Source organism: Theobroma cacao, chromosome 1, assembly GCF_000208745.1.
Source record: "Theobroma cacao cultivar B97-61/B2 chromosome 1, Criollo_cocoa_genome_V2, whole genome shotgun sequence".
NCBI classification, from domain to species: domain Eukaryota; kingdom Viridiplantae; phylum Streptophyta; class Magnoliopsida; order Malvales; family Malvaceae; genus Theobroma; species Theobroma cacao.
In genome coordinates this window covers 9,256,455-9,274,419 of record NC_030850.1, presented here as the reverse complement: position 1 = coordinate 9,274,419, position 17,965 = coordinate 9,256,455, and the positions used below count along the sequence as shown (strand labels likewise).

The 17,965-nt window shown below is 34.4% G+C and overlaps 1 protein-coding gene and 2 pseudogenes across 1 annotated transcript; all 3 read left to right on the top strand.

Moving 5' to 3' along the window:
• Positions 463-3,445, top strand: LOC18612096 (G-type lectin S-receptor-like serine/threonine-protein kinase SD2-5). The gene has a single exon (XM_018124869.1). The coding sequence runs from the start codon at positions 807-809 to the stop codon at positions 3,252-3,254; it is 2,448 nt and encodes an 815-aa protein (XP_017980358.1). The 5' UTR covers positions 463-806; the 3' UTR covers positions 3,255-3,445.
• LOC18612094 lies at positions 5,750-9,982 on the top strand (annotated as a pseudogene).
• On the top strand, positions 10,726-17,174 carry LOC18612093 (annotated as a pseudogene).

Genomic DNA, 17,965 nt, shown 5'->3' with positions numbered 1-17,965 from the left:
AATTGTCTTTTATAATTTTCAATGAAAAATTATTTTTCCTACGAATCCACATTAATTGTAAATCCGTAATTGACTGAAGTGAAATTGTATTGGTTAACGAGTATTGAGTTAGATTCACATCAAGGATTTCGTATGATAAGAATAATAATTAATTATTTCAAAAGCAAATCTTTTTAAATTTAATTTTGTTTAAATTTGAATGTTTTTGAAGCTCATTTTACAACTTTTCAGCGAGGAACAACAGTCATAATTCGATAATAAACTAACTTTTCTGATTAACTGACTTGTCTTTTTCTTTTATATTCCGGAGTGGAGATGTATGATTCAAATTTTACTCGAAAGTAAATAATGTGATCAATAATTGGAATCTTTGAATCAGAGCCAAGTCTTTTACTATAATATTCTGAAAAGGACTTCTTCCAACAGAAAAGGGCTTCAACAATCAGTGAATTTCCTTTTCTCCGTCCATATTCCTGGTCACAAACGCGATGGGAAAAGTGATTGCGGTGGACTTGGACCATAAACGCGATAATGGTTATCCTCTTTCCTTTTCTTTGCTAAATGCATAACTGATTCCATTAAAGCAGAGAATACTTTTAATACATGTACTCAAAGCTTTTTGTTCTCCCCTTCATCGGAGCTTTCTTTTCTTTTCTTTTGTTTGTGTATTGGAACTACAAGTAGTTCAACTTCACACTTGTTTTTTAGCAACTAGCAACACTTGCTTATTTGAAAACCTGCCTTGGTAATTTGATCCTTTCAATTTTGTTACGAAGAATTCTTTGAGGGAGGCTGGAGCTGAAGCAATGGTCACTGGAAAGAATACTGGTTCTGCTACTGCCTCTCTAATAATTCTACTCGTCTCATCGTCATCATGTTTGATAAATGCACAAGATATCACCTATCCGTCAGTTGCTCATCATCCAAATTCTTGGATTAACGTTCCTGTGTTTAACTTTGGCTTCTGGGATTCCGCAGGTGTTACGCCCATCCTTGCCAGTGGAACTTATGTTTGCGGTTTCCACTGCCAAAGTTCAAAAGGCATGTGCCTTTTTGCTGTCTCCATCTTCCAAATCAATTCTAGCATCTCTCCAAAAATTGTGTGGTCTGCCAATCGAAACAATCCTGTTAAACTTAGAGCTACACTGCAACTCTCTGAAAAAGGGTATTTGATACTTCAAGATCTTGATGGCACTCCAGTTTGGAACACCAACACCACGGGGAAATTTGTTTCAGGATTAAAGTTATCTGAAGAGGGAAACCTTGTGCTTTTCGACAGAAACAATGAGACGGTCTGGCAGTCTTTTGATCACCCGACGGACACATTAGTTCCAGGGCAGGCACTAGTTCCTGGGCAAAAGCTGACCGCAAATGTGTCAACATCAAATTCAAGTGCAGGTTTATACTCCGTAGCTCTTACAAATGATAGTTTGATTGCTTTCCTCGAACCAGATCCTCAGCAAGTCTATTTTGGACCCTTGAGGGTGAAGCACATGAACCAGGGCAATAACAAAGTCCAATATTTGAATGGAAGTTTTGATCGTTTTCTGCTTCCTTCGACATCTGCAGCACAGTTCATTCAACTGGGGAGTGATGGACATTTGAGGGCTTATCAATTGAGGGAATCAAAATGGGAGCCAGTATCTGATCTTTTGATTAACTACACTGGTGCATGTGGTTTCCCCTTGGTGTGTGGAGAATATGGCGTTTGTTCAGCTGGGAGTTGCACTTGTCCAAAAGCGGAGGGAAATGAATCATTACTTTACTTCAGCAAGGTATCTGAAGGGTGTCATGAAAATATACCTGTTTCTTGCAAGCCTTCTGATCTTCATAGTCATAGCTTACTTGAGCTTAAGGACTATGATTACTTCAATTTCATCCCTCATATCAAGAATACAGATAGAGAGCATTGCACGAAGGCCTGTTTGCAGAATTGTTCATGCAAAGCTGCTATATATCGACAGCAACTGAATTCATCAAATGGGTATTGTTGTCTTCTATCTAAAATCTTTTCATTCAAAAGAAAAGAGGAGAATATTACTGATTATAACAGTTTGTCATACATAAAAGTGCAAAATCCTCCATATACGTTCTTTGCTCGAGAAAAAGGACCAAAACGTATAGCAGCCATACTAGGATCAACCCTTGGAGTCCTTTTTACCCTGTTTCTAGTAGTTAGCATCTTCTTCTTGCGTGGAAATAAGATCGATCCAAAAGCTGTTCAGAATGCCTTGCGCGGAAATAAAAAAAAAGATTCAAAAGCTGTTGGGAAGAGATTCACTAGATTCTCCTTTGAAGACTTGAAGTCCATGACAGAGAATTTCAGTGCGAAGCTTGGTGAAGGGGGTTTTGGTTCTGTTTTTTATGGAACTCTACCAGACGGTGCTAAAATAGCAGTGAAGCGTCTTGATGGCCCTGGTCACTTCAGAAAGTCACTTTTGGCTGAAGTGGAGACGTTAGGAAGTGCTCATCATATTAATTTGGTGACACTGATTGGGTTTTGTGCCGAGAAATCCCATTGGCTTCTCGTTTATGAGTACATGCACAATGGTTCTCTGGATAAATGGATCTTTCCCAAAGACAGAGAACTCCGTCTAAGTTGGAATTTGAGGCGGAAAATCATCCTTGATATAGCCAGAGGACTGGCCTATCTTCACGAGGGTTGGACACAGAAAATTTTACACTTAGACATCAAACCCCAAAACATTCTGCTAGATGAAAATTTTAATGCACAACTTGCGGATTTTGGATTGTCAAAAGTAATTGCCCGGGACCAAGACAAAGCCTTCACAACAATGAGAGGCACACCAGGTTACATGGCTCCTGAATGGTCAAGTGCTGTCATCACGGAGAAAGTAGATGTTTACAGCTTTGGCATTGTGGTCTTGGAGATCTTGTGTGGTCGGAGAAATGTGGATAGATCTCAGTCAGAAGAAGAGATGCACTTACTAAGCCTTTTTAGACAAAAGGCGGAGGAGGGGAAACTCTTGGATCTGGTTGATGAATTGGCCGAAGACATGCAGCCAAATGAAGCAGAGGTTGTGAAGATGATGAGGATTGCAGCATGGTGTTTGCAAGTTGATTATACTAGAAGGCCTTCCATGACAGATGTATTACGTGTTTTGGAAGGTTTCATGGATGTTAAACCCAATTTAATTTACGATTTTCTCAATCCGCAAGCACCTGCAGCTCCGTGCATCAGAGCGGGTACCACGTCCGTAGCAACACCCTCAATATTATCAGGTCCTAGGTAACCAGATGTAAAATGATAATCCAGACGACGATGTAGGAAATGTAAGAACAAGGCAGCCAACAGTGTTGTGGCATTAGCCAGCTGCTTAAATTTTTTTCTTTTTTTTTTTTTTTAATTTTCTCTTCGCGGGTTATGTTTGTACTTTCAGACAGTTATGTTTATGTTTGCTTCTATACACTTGTTTTGCTTGAATTATTGTTCATTGTGGCAGGCACTTGAATTGGATAGTATTATCAGTCAAATATACGACTGGCCTGACAAGCAATCCATTCCAATCACTTTGCGATACAGACTCATTTTTTCTCTAAAAATTTTGAACTATTACTGCTTCACAAAATATATATATCAATAAACATAGATTCTTTTCGCTAAAAAGATACATATAATTGATTTTTGACTAATCATAGACATTAGTCAAATATCTTTCTTTTATAATGAATTGTTAGTTCAAGACAAAATAGAAACCAATTATCATACCAAACGCTTTACTTTTGTTTACATTACGTAATTATAATTTTAAGTTGATTCTGTAAATGACACAAAATTCAAAACATTATATATCCAGGAAAATTACCAATATGCTTTTACATTCTAATTATTTATTGAGTGAAACAATGTCATTAATTAGATGAAAAGGTTAAGTAAATTTACTGAGAACCCGTACATAATTATGCAAATAACATAATATAAAAAAAGAGAAAAATATAAAAAGAAGTGTAAAAGAGAAAGAAGTTGAAGAAATATTGGAAAAGTCAAAAAAACAAAAAAAACGTGAATAAGAAAGTTGAGGAAAAAAATGTAAAACCTCAAAATATGAATAATTAATGTAAGATGATAATTTGTTTGTGTAAATTAAATTAAACTAAAGTATTCATATGAAGAAAAATTAATAATGAGATAAGTATAATTTATTTAAATTCATAAATCAAACATTGTAATTAATAACTTTATTTACGAAATATTTAAAAAAACTTATATTGTTAAAGTGAATATAAAGTAAATTATATATTTTATATCTATAAATAGAGGTGGAGCTAGAACTTTTTTAAAGAGGGGGAGGCATTAAACAGTTAAAAAGAACTTTATATATAATTCAATTATCATTCATCTAAAAATTAAATAATATTTAAAAAATATTAGATATACAAAAAAATATATATATTAACAGTAATGATGATGTTACATATATATGTCTGAATAAAATTATAAAAGGAGTCCCTCTTACTCTCTGCACGCAAGTGTGGAAGAGAAAACAATTTTTTAAATTCAAATGAATTGGTTTTTTACTTTGTGTGTTCTAGCTCGCTTCTTGTTTTCTATTTACCTCTTAAATTGCTAATTAATATATTGAGTTATTGAGTTGAACTATTGAAATATAATATGTTATGATACGTTGGACTGTTAAAATATAATATGTTATGATAGATTTAAATTTACATTAAAACTTAATGGGTTTAGATTAGTAGATTCATATTTTTTTTTTTAATTTGATAAGCTTAACATATTAGTTTAGAAATTATTTGTTGGGCTTAACTAGCAATATACTAACCATAATGACTCTAATTTTATCAAACAGTTTGAAGAATAAAACTAATTATTAAATAAAAAATTATTTTGAGTCATTAAAAATATATATAATAAATAAAGTTATCTTGAAAGAAATACAGTTATTTCATTCTATTAATTTGTATGTATATTCTTATTATTTAAATTTTACAACATAGATACTAGAATGTATTGGTTATTTTGAATAAAAAATGATATATTGATGAAACTCTAAGTAATAATGTTATGTTACAATTTATATTTGAGAATTACATAATAATTTATTTATTTTTTAATATTAAAATCATAAAAATAAAATTCACATAATAAAAAACATAAGAACATGATAAATAGAAAATACAATCTACATATGATATAATAAAAAAGAAATAAAAAATGATTAATGATTTGTAAAAATTTATGAAAAGAAATTTGTAGAGTTTTGGAACATACGAGTAAATAAAATAATAATAATAATAATAATAATAATAATATAAAAATAAAAAATTTTAAAATTAAATCAAATATATAAAATTATTTTGCTATTTTTGATTTATATTAATTATTAAATAAAAAATTATTTTTAAAATTATTAAAAGAATTTATAAAAAAATTAAAAATATTTATATAACATATAAAATTTTAAAATTTTGGAGGGCCATGGCCCTCTCATCCCATGAGGAGGCTCCGCCCCTGTTTATAAAGTGATATAACAGGAATAAAAGTTTATATTAGTGAAGTGATATAACAGGAATTCATCTATGAATATGAATTCATTATTATACTTTAATAAGGAATTTGATACAACTAAGCAAATTTATAAATAATTATCAATATTTGCTTTAATAAAAAATAGATAATCACTTAATTAATATTTTGCTTTAATTAGGAATTCAATATTAATTTGAAAAGAGTCAATATTTTCATTAAATAAAAAGTAAAGGCCTACCCCAGAAACGCCCTCCTTGATAATATCAATGTCATCTAAATCCACCCAATATTTCAGTCTCATTGCGGTCAGCAACAAATCCGTGCTCTGCCTTGTGCTTTCCTTCACCGGTTCCCGTATTTGATTTTGCAAAGATCGCCGAAATCCAATTATATCTAAGTCTCGTGTTTGCTTTCTCCTCGATTATTTAGAATCAATTCAGAAGATAATGATGATGATCGATTTCAGCTCTTTTTCTCCTACCTACCCTTACTCACCTGCCATTAGATTTCAAGTATTTTCTTCTCGCCCACTTTTCGGAAATTCGGAAGCTTTCTCTGTTTCTGGAGTTGCTCCGTCGCGGTTATCTTCACTTATCCGATTCTTAGGTTTAGGGTTTAATTAGGGTTTTCTAAGGATTGCTCATGAAAGTGGGCTTTCAATAGTTGGATTTTTCCTGGAATTTGGAGGACCAGAAAATTGATAGTCGAGGGCTTTGGTATTGGAGAAAAGGGAAAATCTATAACATGGAATTGAATTTTTTAGTATTTATGCTAGTTTGGATATACCTTGAAAAAACATGTTTAGGCCTTAGGGTTTTTTTTTTTTTTTTGTGAGAACGCTAAAAGAATATGCTGGAAGAATATCTTTTCTGCTTTCGATTCTTGATTTTTGAAGATCGACTGCTATCTTTGGTTTGCTCCTGGTCGATTTCAAAAAATATCCAGCTGTCTGTGATTTTGGACTTACTACATTTTTATTGTGTGCAATTATCAGATTCCCAGAGTTTAGTGTTTGTTTAGGTTATCTATGGCTCGCTGAGCAATCGGATTTTGGTGGAATTCGTGGCTTTGGTCTTTGGGCATGCGTTCTCTGAATTGGAGATACTTATTTTGTTCTGCAACAGATTGAATGAAATGCACAGGAGACTGTGGATTGTTCTTGATTTATTCTTTCTAGTTTGGACCTTCTTCAAAGGAGTTGATTTGATATGTTTTGGATCTTCTTCTAAAGATTTAACTTGTCAAAGCTTGTGGATTTACCTGATTTAAAATCGGTTCTAAGTTTGGATATAATTTGAAGGAACCGAATTGGTATTTGGATCATGTTCTGAAGAAACTGTAATTGATTTGTATGCATCTTTTGTCTATAGCATGGGAATTAGACGAGCAGCCAGAAGATATGATGATGACAGTGTAGAAAGACTTCCTGTTCGACGTAAAGGAGAAGCTGCGAATATTGATGTTTACCCTAGAAATGCCAAGCCATACCATGCTATATCAGAAGATCTCTCAAGAAAGAACTCCAATCATCGCCCTAAGAATTCATATGTTTCTACTCCAAAGGTCCGAGAGCAAGAAAATAAAGTTTGCAAGTACTGGATGTCAGGCTACTGTGCCAGAGGCGATAAATGCTGATATTTGCATTCATGGTATCGTGGGGATGGATTCACGATGTTGGCAAAGCTGGAGGGCCACAAGAAGGTGGTTATTGTCAGTAATTTGGTGTATATACAGAACAAAGAAAAATTTTATAATTTTATCTAATATATAATTTTTTTTTATATCACAGGCTGTTTGTGGAATGCCCTTCCTCTAGAGTCTGAGAAGCTCTATTCTGGCAGTAGTGATGGAACTGTACGGACATGGGACTGCCACTTTGGAAAGTGTGCTCATTTGAGTAATCTTGGTGATGAAGTTGGTTCTTTGATTACTGAGGGCTCATGGGTGTTCACTGGCATGAAAGGTGTTATTAAGGTTGGATAATAGCTGATGCTTATCTTTGGTTGGATCTATCTATAATCCTTTTTATGTACAGTTTAGTTTGTGACAGTTTGGACTAATTAGAGGCAGCTGGATGTTCGTGTAGGCATGGGATATTGGGACAGTAGATGTCTAGTCTAAAAGGGCCTGTTGGACAAGTATATTCTATGGTTGTTGCTAATAACCTGCTTTTTGCTGGGGCACAGGTGATGGCCTGATTCTAATCCATCTTTCGTGAATCATTACTTACCACAGTCTTAGATTTGATTTTCTTTGGTTGAAGATGAGTTACTCAATTATTCATTTGGGTGGTTGTAGAATGGTGTTTTTTTTGCATGGAAAGGCAGTTCTGAGGCCAATCCTTTTCAACTGGTTCCATCCTTGGGGCCCACTCTGGTGCTGTACTATTTTTAACTGTCTGAGAAAATAAGTTATATTCTGGTTCTGTTGATCGCACTATAAGGTTGAGCTGATAAGCTAAAACCTGGGGCTTTCTATATGTATGTTTGTAAATTGAAATCAATCTGTGAGTCCTTTTGACAGCAATTAAATGATCAACCTTTTGGAACCAAGTGACTCACCACACAGCTCCATTGGCTATGCTATTTGAGCAATTTTTAAATTATTTAGCTATTGCTGTTTTATTATGTACTATTTTTTTACACTTGACCAGGTCTGGGACATGGACACATTGCAGTGCATTAAGACGTTAAATGGACATGAGGATGCTGTGATGTCTCTTCTTCATTGTAATGGGTGTTTGTTCTCCTGCTAACTGGACTGCAGTATAAAAGTTTGGTTTGCTACAGAAGGAGAAAATTGTGGAGTGATCTATACTCATAAGGAAGAAAATGTATGTTCCTTTGTCACACTTCCTTAATGTATTTAGATATATAATCTAATTGTGTTTAATGCTTGGCTTTTATTTGCATATTTACAACCATTGTCAGTGTGTTTATTACTTGACTACTATATCTGTATGTACAGTCATGGTTAGTAATGGATCAACAGCATCACACTAAATGTGTCTGACAGTCACAGTGTTCTTGAGGAACTAGTAACAAGGAAAACAATCACTTCTCATCTGGGTGATTGAATGTTGCTATATTCAGAGTGCTATTCAATTGATTAACTGCTAGTCAAGGAACCTTTGAGGTGCATTAATTATAAACTGAATTTCCCAAGTTATGGGAAAGCCTTCAATATTAGCAGGCAAATAATTTGAACTTATATTTTTCTCTTGGAAAGAGAGAAGAGGTGGGTGGGGGTGCATGTATGGTCATTGTGTAGGCTTAGCTTGGTTAAAATGATGAGTTCTGTATTGTTCGGATTAGCATTTGTCTGAAGCTCTGAACATCTGAGGTTGGTTGTGACCCATAAGGCTGAGAGATGAGCAATTTGCAGTGAAGAGGACTCTAGTTTACCCACCAGAACTAAGAAAAGCATACGGAATGAAATACAAACAGCAACAAGAAACCAAAAATTAGTAATATAGATAGTGTTCCTCATTGATTTCAAAATGTTGAATGGTTATGATAGCACCATAATTTTGCAAGATGGAGGTGTCCCATTGGTTGGCCATATTTTTATCCTATTATGATATTTAAAGAAGTGCTTCTGGTTTACTGCTAGTAAATGATAGGGAAAAATGTTTGAATTTTATGTTGCTTTCATTAATCAATTCAGTTTATAGTATCTGTAAATGCATGGCTTGCATTTCTCTGATATGTTTTTTTAATCTAAGGTTGACCTTTTGTTTGCGGTAATGGTGATAATGGATTTATCATTGAGCATGAGCTAATATGAACTGTTTCTGCATGCAGGGCGTGCTAGCTCTTTGTGGCATGAATGATGCAGACACTAAACCAGCTTTGCTCTGCTCCTGCAATGACAACACTTTTCACCTGTATGACTTGCCATTGTGAGTATAAGTCTCCATGTTTCTGTTAGGTTGGTTAGAAGCTTTGTTATCTCCACAAGTTCCTCTTGGGTACTGATTAATGAAAATTTATCTTTTGTGTCCCAGGTTCACTGAGAGAGGCAGGTTATTTTCAAAACAAGAAGTTAGAGTGATTGGTAGAGGGCCTTTTCCCCATTTTCTTCACAGGGGATGGAAATGGGTTGTTGACTGTTTGGAAGTGGTTGCAGAAGCCTGGAGGAGGGGCCCTTGGAATCTTGATAAGCCATGTATTTACGTAAACATCTTGCTCCGCAACCTCTTGCACTTTAGCTGCATAGAGAAGATGGATGAGGGGATGCAGAAACCAGTAGAGGATATTCCTATTTTTGCGCAGAACTCTTTTGCTGACTCTAGCTAATCATATATCCATTTCATTCATTCATTCAAATGGAATAGTATTGTTTTGTTTCGTTTTTATTTTCTATTTTTTGTATGGTATATGTGGTATTCTGATTGGTTGCCATAAATTCCTCCTTTTGTAAGTGCAAATGGTTAACCTATCTATCATAAATGAATTAACACAATTGGTCAAATATGTACACAACTTTGTTGCAAATAACCATGCAGAGTATTTGCTGAATAAATGAAATAAAATACTAGTAGAAAGTTTCATATCAGCCTTTGCTTTGAAACTTTGAGACGTCACAATTTAGATGACTGTAAGGTAGATGCATATTGAATATTGTTGGCCGTTATCTTGAAAAGGTGCAATTAGTACACACACAATTTAATTAAAATGTATAAAAAATAACTTTAAAATGGCCAAAATAAAAAAGTTGAATAAGATCAATGAAACAATGACTTGTGCTGCTTTATGGAAAAAAATAAAAAAAATAAAAATGAAACAATGACTTGTGCTGCTTCATGGAAAAAAAATAAAGGAAACAATGGTGTCATAGTGATTTGGACCGTAGCGTTTGCAACAAGAGCTTACTTAAACAATTCGCTTCGCAAATTCAAATGAGTAAATAAATTAATTAAAATTTATTTGGAGAATTCACTTCACGGATTCATATTCATATGGGTAAATTAATTAATTAAAATTTAGATATCTAATTTAAGATTTCTTTAAATCTTTTTCTTCACTTTAGAGTGAGACATGAAGAACCGATCAAAGAAAAAAAATGATCATTTCAACATCCAAACGCTAACTTCACCAGCATTTCATTTAAGTATTAATAAAACTTTTTTTATTAAAAACAACATTTATAATTTGCTACATTTCTAGTTATTCTAATTTAGACTTGAATATTTCTTTAAATCAAAAGCTGAGTCTATGGCTGGAGGAGGGGACAAGCAAAAGAAAAATGCGATGGTCAGTTTATTATTATTATTATTGTTATGAATTTTTTTATTTCAAATAATTAATTATTAATTTCATAAATGGTTTAGGTGACAAAATTTTACTTTAATATTGAACAAGCATGTTAGAATTGGTGTTGCATTGTGTCATTTGTTGTTTCTTTATCCATTTTGAACATAATTGATTGATTAATATGGAAGTAAAACCAAGTATGTTGTTATTCATAAAAGTTAAATTTGTGAATTTTAATTGTTTAAGAAAAATTATTATCCCATGCGTAATTGAACGTTGTGGGCTATGGTTTTATGGTGGATATAGGAGTGTGTATGATGGGAAAACTGTTAACAACATTCAAGTAATAGAATTCTAATATTATTTTGTTGTGGCCTGCGTAGGTTGTTGTCAATGCTGAATCGATTGAGTGCTATGACATTTCTTGTTGTTGTATACTGAGGCCACGGGCAAGTGAGTTATTCAATGTTCATAAAAGAAGGAGGGTTGCTCCAATGGATCTCATTCGAAACTCATGTGGGCCCTTGGAAACGAAGACCCCTCTGCAAATTGAACCACAGGCAGAGGCAGGTACAAGGCAGTTGGGGCGGTTTTATTAAAAAAGTGTTGGAGCATTTTTCACATTTAGTTTTTATGTATTTTTTATTCCTCGTTGTAGGTCCAGTGTTTTCTTTTATATGCGATGATGGTGAGAGATGTAACATTAAAAATCTTGTATCATAGGGGTGTTGATTGGTGTAATTCTCAACTCTGCTCTCTACAATCTAACGTCTTTACTGTAATATTATCTTAAGGACCTTTCTACCTTTCACAAACACGCAAGGAAATTGACTTGGACCTTAAACGCGTGGATCGTCATCCTGCTTTTCTTTTCTAAGGGCATAATTAATACAAGCACTGAAAACCTTTTGTTCTCTCTCTAGCTTTCTGTTCTTGTGTTTGCGTCTTGGATCTTCACACTTGTTTTTTAGCAACTAGCAACACTTGCTTAATTATTTGGAAACCAGCCTTGGTAATTTGATCCTTTCAATGTTGTTAAAGAGAGTTCTTTGAGGGAGGCTGGAGGTAAAGCAATGGCCATTGGAAGAAATACTGCTTCTGCTGCTAGCTGCCCTTCTAATAATTCTACTCATCTCCTCACCATCATTTTTGATAAATGCAGGAGATATCGCCAATCCGTCAGTTGCTCCTCCTCCAAATTCTTGAATTAACGTTCCTGTCTTTGACTTTGGCTTATCAGTGGAACTAGCTTCTTTCCCTCTTCTTTCACATGGTACGTCAGTATACCATACATTTAATTTAGCTATATTTCTATTTTTTTTTAATGTCAATTTAAAAAATTGTTTCTCAATATTAGATTCTAGTAACACTTCAGTCACTGCCTACTTTCTCATAATTGTAGATGTCTTTAATTTTTCTGGCAGGAAGGGCGTACTGCTTTTGCAACAAAGGAGAGGCAGACACTGAGGTAAGACTAAGGATACTTGTAAATTTTTTTCTAACCTATGGACCAGAGAAAAATGAAAGTTTGTTCATGGAATTTGTATATGATGTTAAGAGATCAAAACCCTTTTTCAGAAGCTTCAGTCATGGCAGATTTTTCTGCGTCCCTTACAACTTTTCGTTCATTATGCTTGGAATATATAATATAATATGCTCCCAGAATTATTCGGAGACTTTGTAATGTGAAGCTAACGAGCTCTTCAAGATTCCTTGTATTTGAAATGTCAAACCTTGTCGGAATAATTTCAAACTAATGTTCGAATTTATGCATGCAGACATTTCATTGTTGGATTTGTGTAGTCTCCTAAAATCTTTTTAAGATACCTTAGTAGCCAATGAAGAAGATGATGTTGTTGTATACTCAAAGGACTTGGCATGTGCTGGTTTGTTTCTTCTGTTATGATTTCCTTATGTCTTAGTTAACTGGAATATCTTCTACTTATGTTATTTGAATCATCCTAATAAACGTTACCTTGTTCCTGGTCAAAGCTTCTTCAACTTCACCTAATCCTTTTGCTTTTGCAAATTATCAATATTTCAAATCAATACTCATGCACCATTCATTTATGTTAGATTTTATTGTTTCCAATTTTATGTTGGTCACAGTACAAAGTGTTTGATTTTTTTGGACTTTTTTTTACCTAATGTCTTTCTGATGATATATTAATTCTTGCTCTTTTCAATTTTGGTTGGCTCCCCTGTTCTCTTTGTTCATCCAGAAAGTTTACCTATTTTCTTTGTTCGCTTATACTGAGTTATTGACTTGATATGACTGGGTTGCATGGTAAAATTATTTAAAAATTTATGTTACGTCATTAAATAAAAAAATTATTAATGGAGGGCCAAGAATATATTACCATCAAAATTTAAGGAAATAGAGGTTCATGTTATTTTTTCTTAAATTTTATATTTTTAATGTTAGGTTCATGTTATTATGATTTTGGATCATATTAATTTCAATTTCGAATTTATGTTGAATTTGAAATTTTTATTGAATTTAAATTATTTTGGATACGAATCTTTTCAAATTTAATTATGTTTGAATTCAAGTTTTTGTAAATGAATTTTGACATAACACTTGAAAAAAGTTCTAAACTATTTAAAAAAGTTAAATAAATACTTATTCGGATATGGATTTTTTCAAATTTTATTAGGTTTGAATTCAAGTTTTAATAAATGAATTTTTGACATAATACATAAAAAAGCCCCTAAATTATTTTAAAAAATTTAAATAAGTTCTTATTCTTTTATTACATTAAATTAAACTTATATATTTTAATTTTGAACTAAATAAACTCTTATATTTTTATACTAAGTCAAATAAACTTTTGCTGACTTAGTCAAAATACTATTTATCATTTTACACTATGTGATCTTGACGTGATATATCGACATATCATAATTAATAATAACATTATATAACGTGACATTTGACATGATGATATAATCATGCGATATTTTTCACTCTCCATATTAACGCATTGTCTGTGTTATGTGAGTATAAAATGATAAATAATAGTTTTGACTATTGAAAATTAATTAACAATAACTAATTATAAGAGCTTACTTGATTTAAAAATAAAAATATAAGAACATAATTGAATGTAATAAAAAAATAAAAATTTATTTAAAAATTTAAAAATTTTTAAAATATTTTTCAAACATTTTTGTTAAAGAATTTTCTAAGTTTGGTTTCATCCTTCCAATCATTCAAATACTAATTTTCCTGTTTAACTGACTTTTCTCTTTTGTCAAAGGTATGATTACGTACGATTCCAATCATTCGATACATAAGGACTTTTTACTTCCAATGTACCTTGCGCAACCATGTAAGCATACCATACATCTTTGTTGACGGCCATTCGAAGGCAATTGACTTGGACCATAAACGCGTGAATTGTCATGCTCCTTTTCTTTTCTAAGGGCACAATTAATAGGTTAATACAAGTACCGAAAACCTTCTGTTCTCTAGCTTTCTTTTCTTGTGTTTCTGGATTGGATCTTCACACTTGTTTTTCAGCAACTGGCAACGCTTACTTATTTGGAAGCCAGCCTTGGTAATTTGATCCTTTCAATTTTGTTAAGAAGAATTCTTTCAGGCAGGCTGGAGCTGAAGTAATGGTCATTGGAAACAATACTGGTTCTGCTACTGCCTTTTTTAATAATTCTACTCGTCTCATCGTCATCATGTTTGATAAATGCACAAGATATCGCCTATCCGTCAGTTGCTTATCTTCCAAATTCCTGGATTAACGTTCCTGTGTTTGACTTTGGCTTCTGGGATTCCGCAGGTGTTACGCCCATCCTTATCAGTGGAACTTTTGTTTGCGGTTTCCACTGCGAAAGTTCAGAAGGCGAGTGCCTTTTTGCTGTCTCCATCTTCCAAATCTATACTTTGAACGGGAATTCCAGCATCTCTCCAAAAATTGTGTGGTCTGCCAATCGAAACAATCCTGTTAAAATTAGAGCTACACTTCAACTCTCTGAAAAGGGGATTTGATACTTCAAGATCTTGATGGCACTCCAGTTTGGAACACCAACACCGCGGGAAAATTTGTTTCAGGATTGAAGTTATCTGAAGAGGGAAACCTTGTGCTTTTCGACGGAAACAATGAGACAGTCTGGCAGTCTTTTGATCACCCAACAGACACATTAGTTCCAGGGCAGGCACTAGTTTGTGGGCAAAAGCTGACAGCAAATGTGTCGCCATCGAATTCAAGTGCAGGATTATACTCGCTAGCTCTTATAAATGATAGTTTGACTGCTTTCCTTGAACCAGATGCTCAACGAGTCTATTTTGGACCCTTGAGGGTGAAACACATGATCCAGGGCAATAACAAAGTCCAATATGTAAATGGAAGTTTTGATCGTTTTCTGCTTCCTTCTACGTCTGCGGCACAGTTCATTCAACTAGAGAGTGATGGACATTTGAGGGCTTATCAATTGAGAGAATCAAAATGGAAGCCAGTATCTGACCTTCTGATTAAATACACTGGTGCATGTGGTTTCCCCTTATTGTGTGGAGCGTTTGTTCAGCTGGGAGTTGCACTTGTCCAAAAGCGGAGGGAAATGAATCAGTACTTTACTTCAGCCAGGCATCTGAAGAGCGTTCGAATCTTGGATGTCATGAAAATATACCTCTTTCTTGCGAGCCTCCCGATCTTCATAGTCATAGCTTACTTGAGCTTAAGGACTATGATTAATTCAATTTCATCCCTCATATCAAGAATACAGATAGAGAAAATTGCAAGGAGACCTGTTTGCAGAATTGTTCATGCAAAGTTGCTATATATCGACAGCAACGGAATTCATCAAATGGGTATTGTTGTCTTCTGTCTAAAATCTTTTCATTCAAAAGAGATGAGGAGAATATTAATGATTATAACAGTTTTTCATATATAAAAGTGCAACATACACGAAGCACGTCTGCGGCACCTGGGCCCAGCACGTCCTCTGCTCAAGAAAAAGGATCAAGACGTAAAGCAGCTGTACTAGGATCAACCCTTGGAGTCCTTTTTACCCTGTTTCTAGTAGTTGGCATCTTCTTCTTGCGTGGAAATAAGATCGATCTAAAAGCTGTTAAGAATACCTTGCGCAGAACTTAAAAAAAAAGACTCAAAAGCTGTTTGGAAGAGATTCACTAGATTCTCTTTTGAAGACTTGAAGGCCATGACACAGGATTTCAGTGCGAAGCTTGGTGAAGGGGGTTTTGGTTCTGTTTTCTATGGAACTCTGCCAAACGGTGCTAAAAAAGCAGTGAAGCGTCTTGATGGCCCTGGTCACTTCAGAGAGTCACTTTTAGCTGAAGTTGAGACGTTAGGAAGCGTTCATCATATTAATTTGGTGACACTGATTGGGTTTTGTGCCGAGAAATCCCATTGGCTTCTCGTTTATGAGTACATGCACAATGGTTCTCTGGATAAATGGATCTTTCCCAGAGACAGAGAACTCCGTCTAAGTTGGAATTTGAGGCGGAAAATCATCCTTGATATAGCCAGAGGACTGGCGTATCTTCACGAGGGTTGGACACAGAAAATTTTACACTTAGACATCAAACCCCAAAGCATTCTGTTAGATGAAAATTTTGATGCACAACTTCCGGATTTTGGATTGTCAAAAGTAATTGCCAGGGACCAAGACAAAGCCTTCACAACAATGAGAGGCACACCGGGTTACATGGCTCCTGAATGGTCAAGTGCTGTCATCACGGAGAAAGTAGATGTTTACAGCTTTGGCATTGTGGTCTTGGAGATCTTGTGTGGTTGGAGAAATGTGGATAGATCTCAGCCAGAAGAAGAGATGCGCTTACTAAGCTTTTTTAGGAAAAAGGCGGAGGAGGGGAAGCTTTTGGATCTGGTTGATAAGATGAGCGAAGACATGCAGCCAAACGAAGCAGAGGTTGTGAAGATGATGAGGATTGCAGCATGGTGTTTGCAAGTTGATTATACTAGAAGGCCTTGCATGACAGATGTATTACGTGTTTTGGAAGATTTCATGGATGTTAAACCCAATTTAATTTACGATTTTCTCAATCCGCAAGCACCTGCAGCTCCATGCAGCAGAGCGGGTACCATGTCTATAGCATTACCCTCAATATTATCAGGTCCTAGGTAAACCAGATGTTGAATGTTAATCCAGACAAGAATGTAGGAAGTGTAAGAACAGGACTGCCAACATTGTTGTGGCATTAGCGGGTTATGCTTGTATTATTAGACAGTTGTGTTTTGCTTCTGTAAACTTGTTGTGCTTGAATTACTGTCCATTGCGCAGGCAAAATCCCCTGCTGCAGCATGCATTGGATAGCATTATCATCAGTTAAATAACTTGCCTGAGCTGAGAAGCAATCCATTCACGTCAGCTAATGCCACTTGCACTTTGTGTGTACTAATATTTCCTAAACGGTCTTGTACTCGTCTGAGACAGACAACTCTTTGAAATCATTTAAACTTGAGCTGGTCGGCAACTTATTAGGAATCCTAGTGATAGATTTAATGCAATGTGTACCTAAAACTCTTTTCTTAAAGGAGAGAAAATTTACATATTAGACCATGAACATGATCCAATGACTCTAATTTTAATTTAATAATTAATAATGGATCATGAATTAAAGAAAAACAGAAGTTGATCATAAAACAAACTACATCAAAGCATTGATGCTCTATTTTATATTTACACTAGAAAAGTTTTAATATCAGTCATATTTTCCTTTAAAAAAATTGTGAAAAATTACTACTTCACAAAATATAGATCAATAAACATAGCATTTTTTGGTAAAAAAGAAACATATAATTGATTTTTAACTAGATCTGCAAGCCAAGGCTGTAGAATATGAAATCACAGACTTGGAGACCTTCTTTTCTAGCTCTGAATTTAGAGCCTATTACAAGTTGGATGAACAAAAAAGAGTTATTAGGCATCACCTTGCAGATGATGACAAAAGCATTGCTGCGGTTTTAGATGGATAGGTCAGTCCTTTTGGTTCTTAAGGTTAAAAGTTGCTAGACAGCCATTTCGGATGATTGCAGATTGCTTCTGTGGTGCCACTGGGTGACAACTATGTGGATGTGAATGTGAATGGGGAGGTCAGCCAAATCACACACCTAAGATTGTGCAATCGTGAGTGTTTTAGGCTTATCTTATATGGATGTTTGTTTCATTAGCACCGAAAATACCTCTGTAATTGGCATGATTTATTTGC

What these genes read in the sequence shown, in the direction of transcription:
- LOC18612096 (XM_018124869.1), top strand. Translation starts at nt 807, where the DNA reads ATGGTCACTGGAAAGAATACTGGTTCTGCTACTGCCTCTCTAATAATT.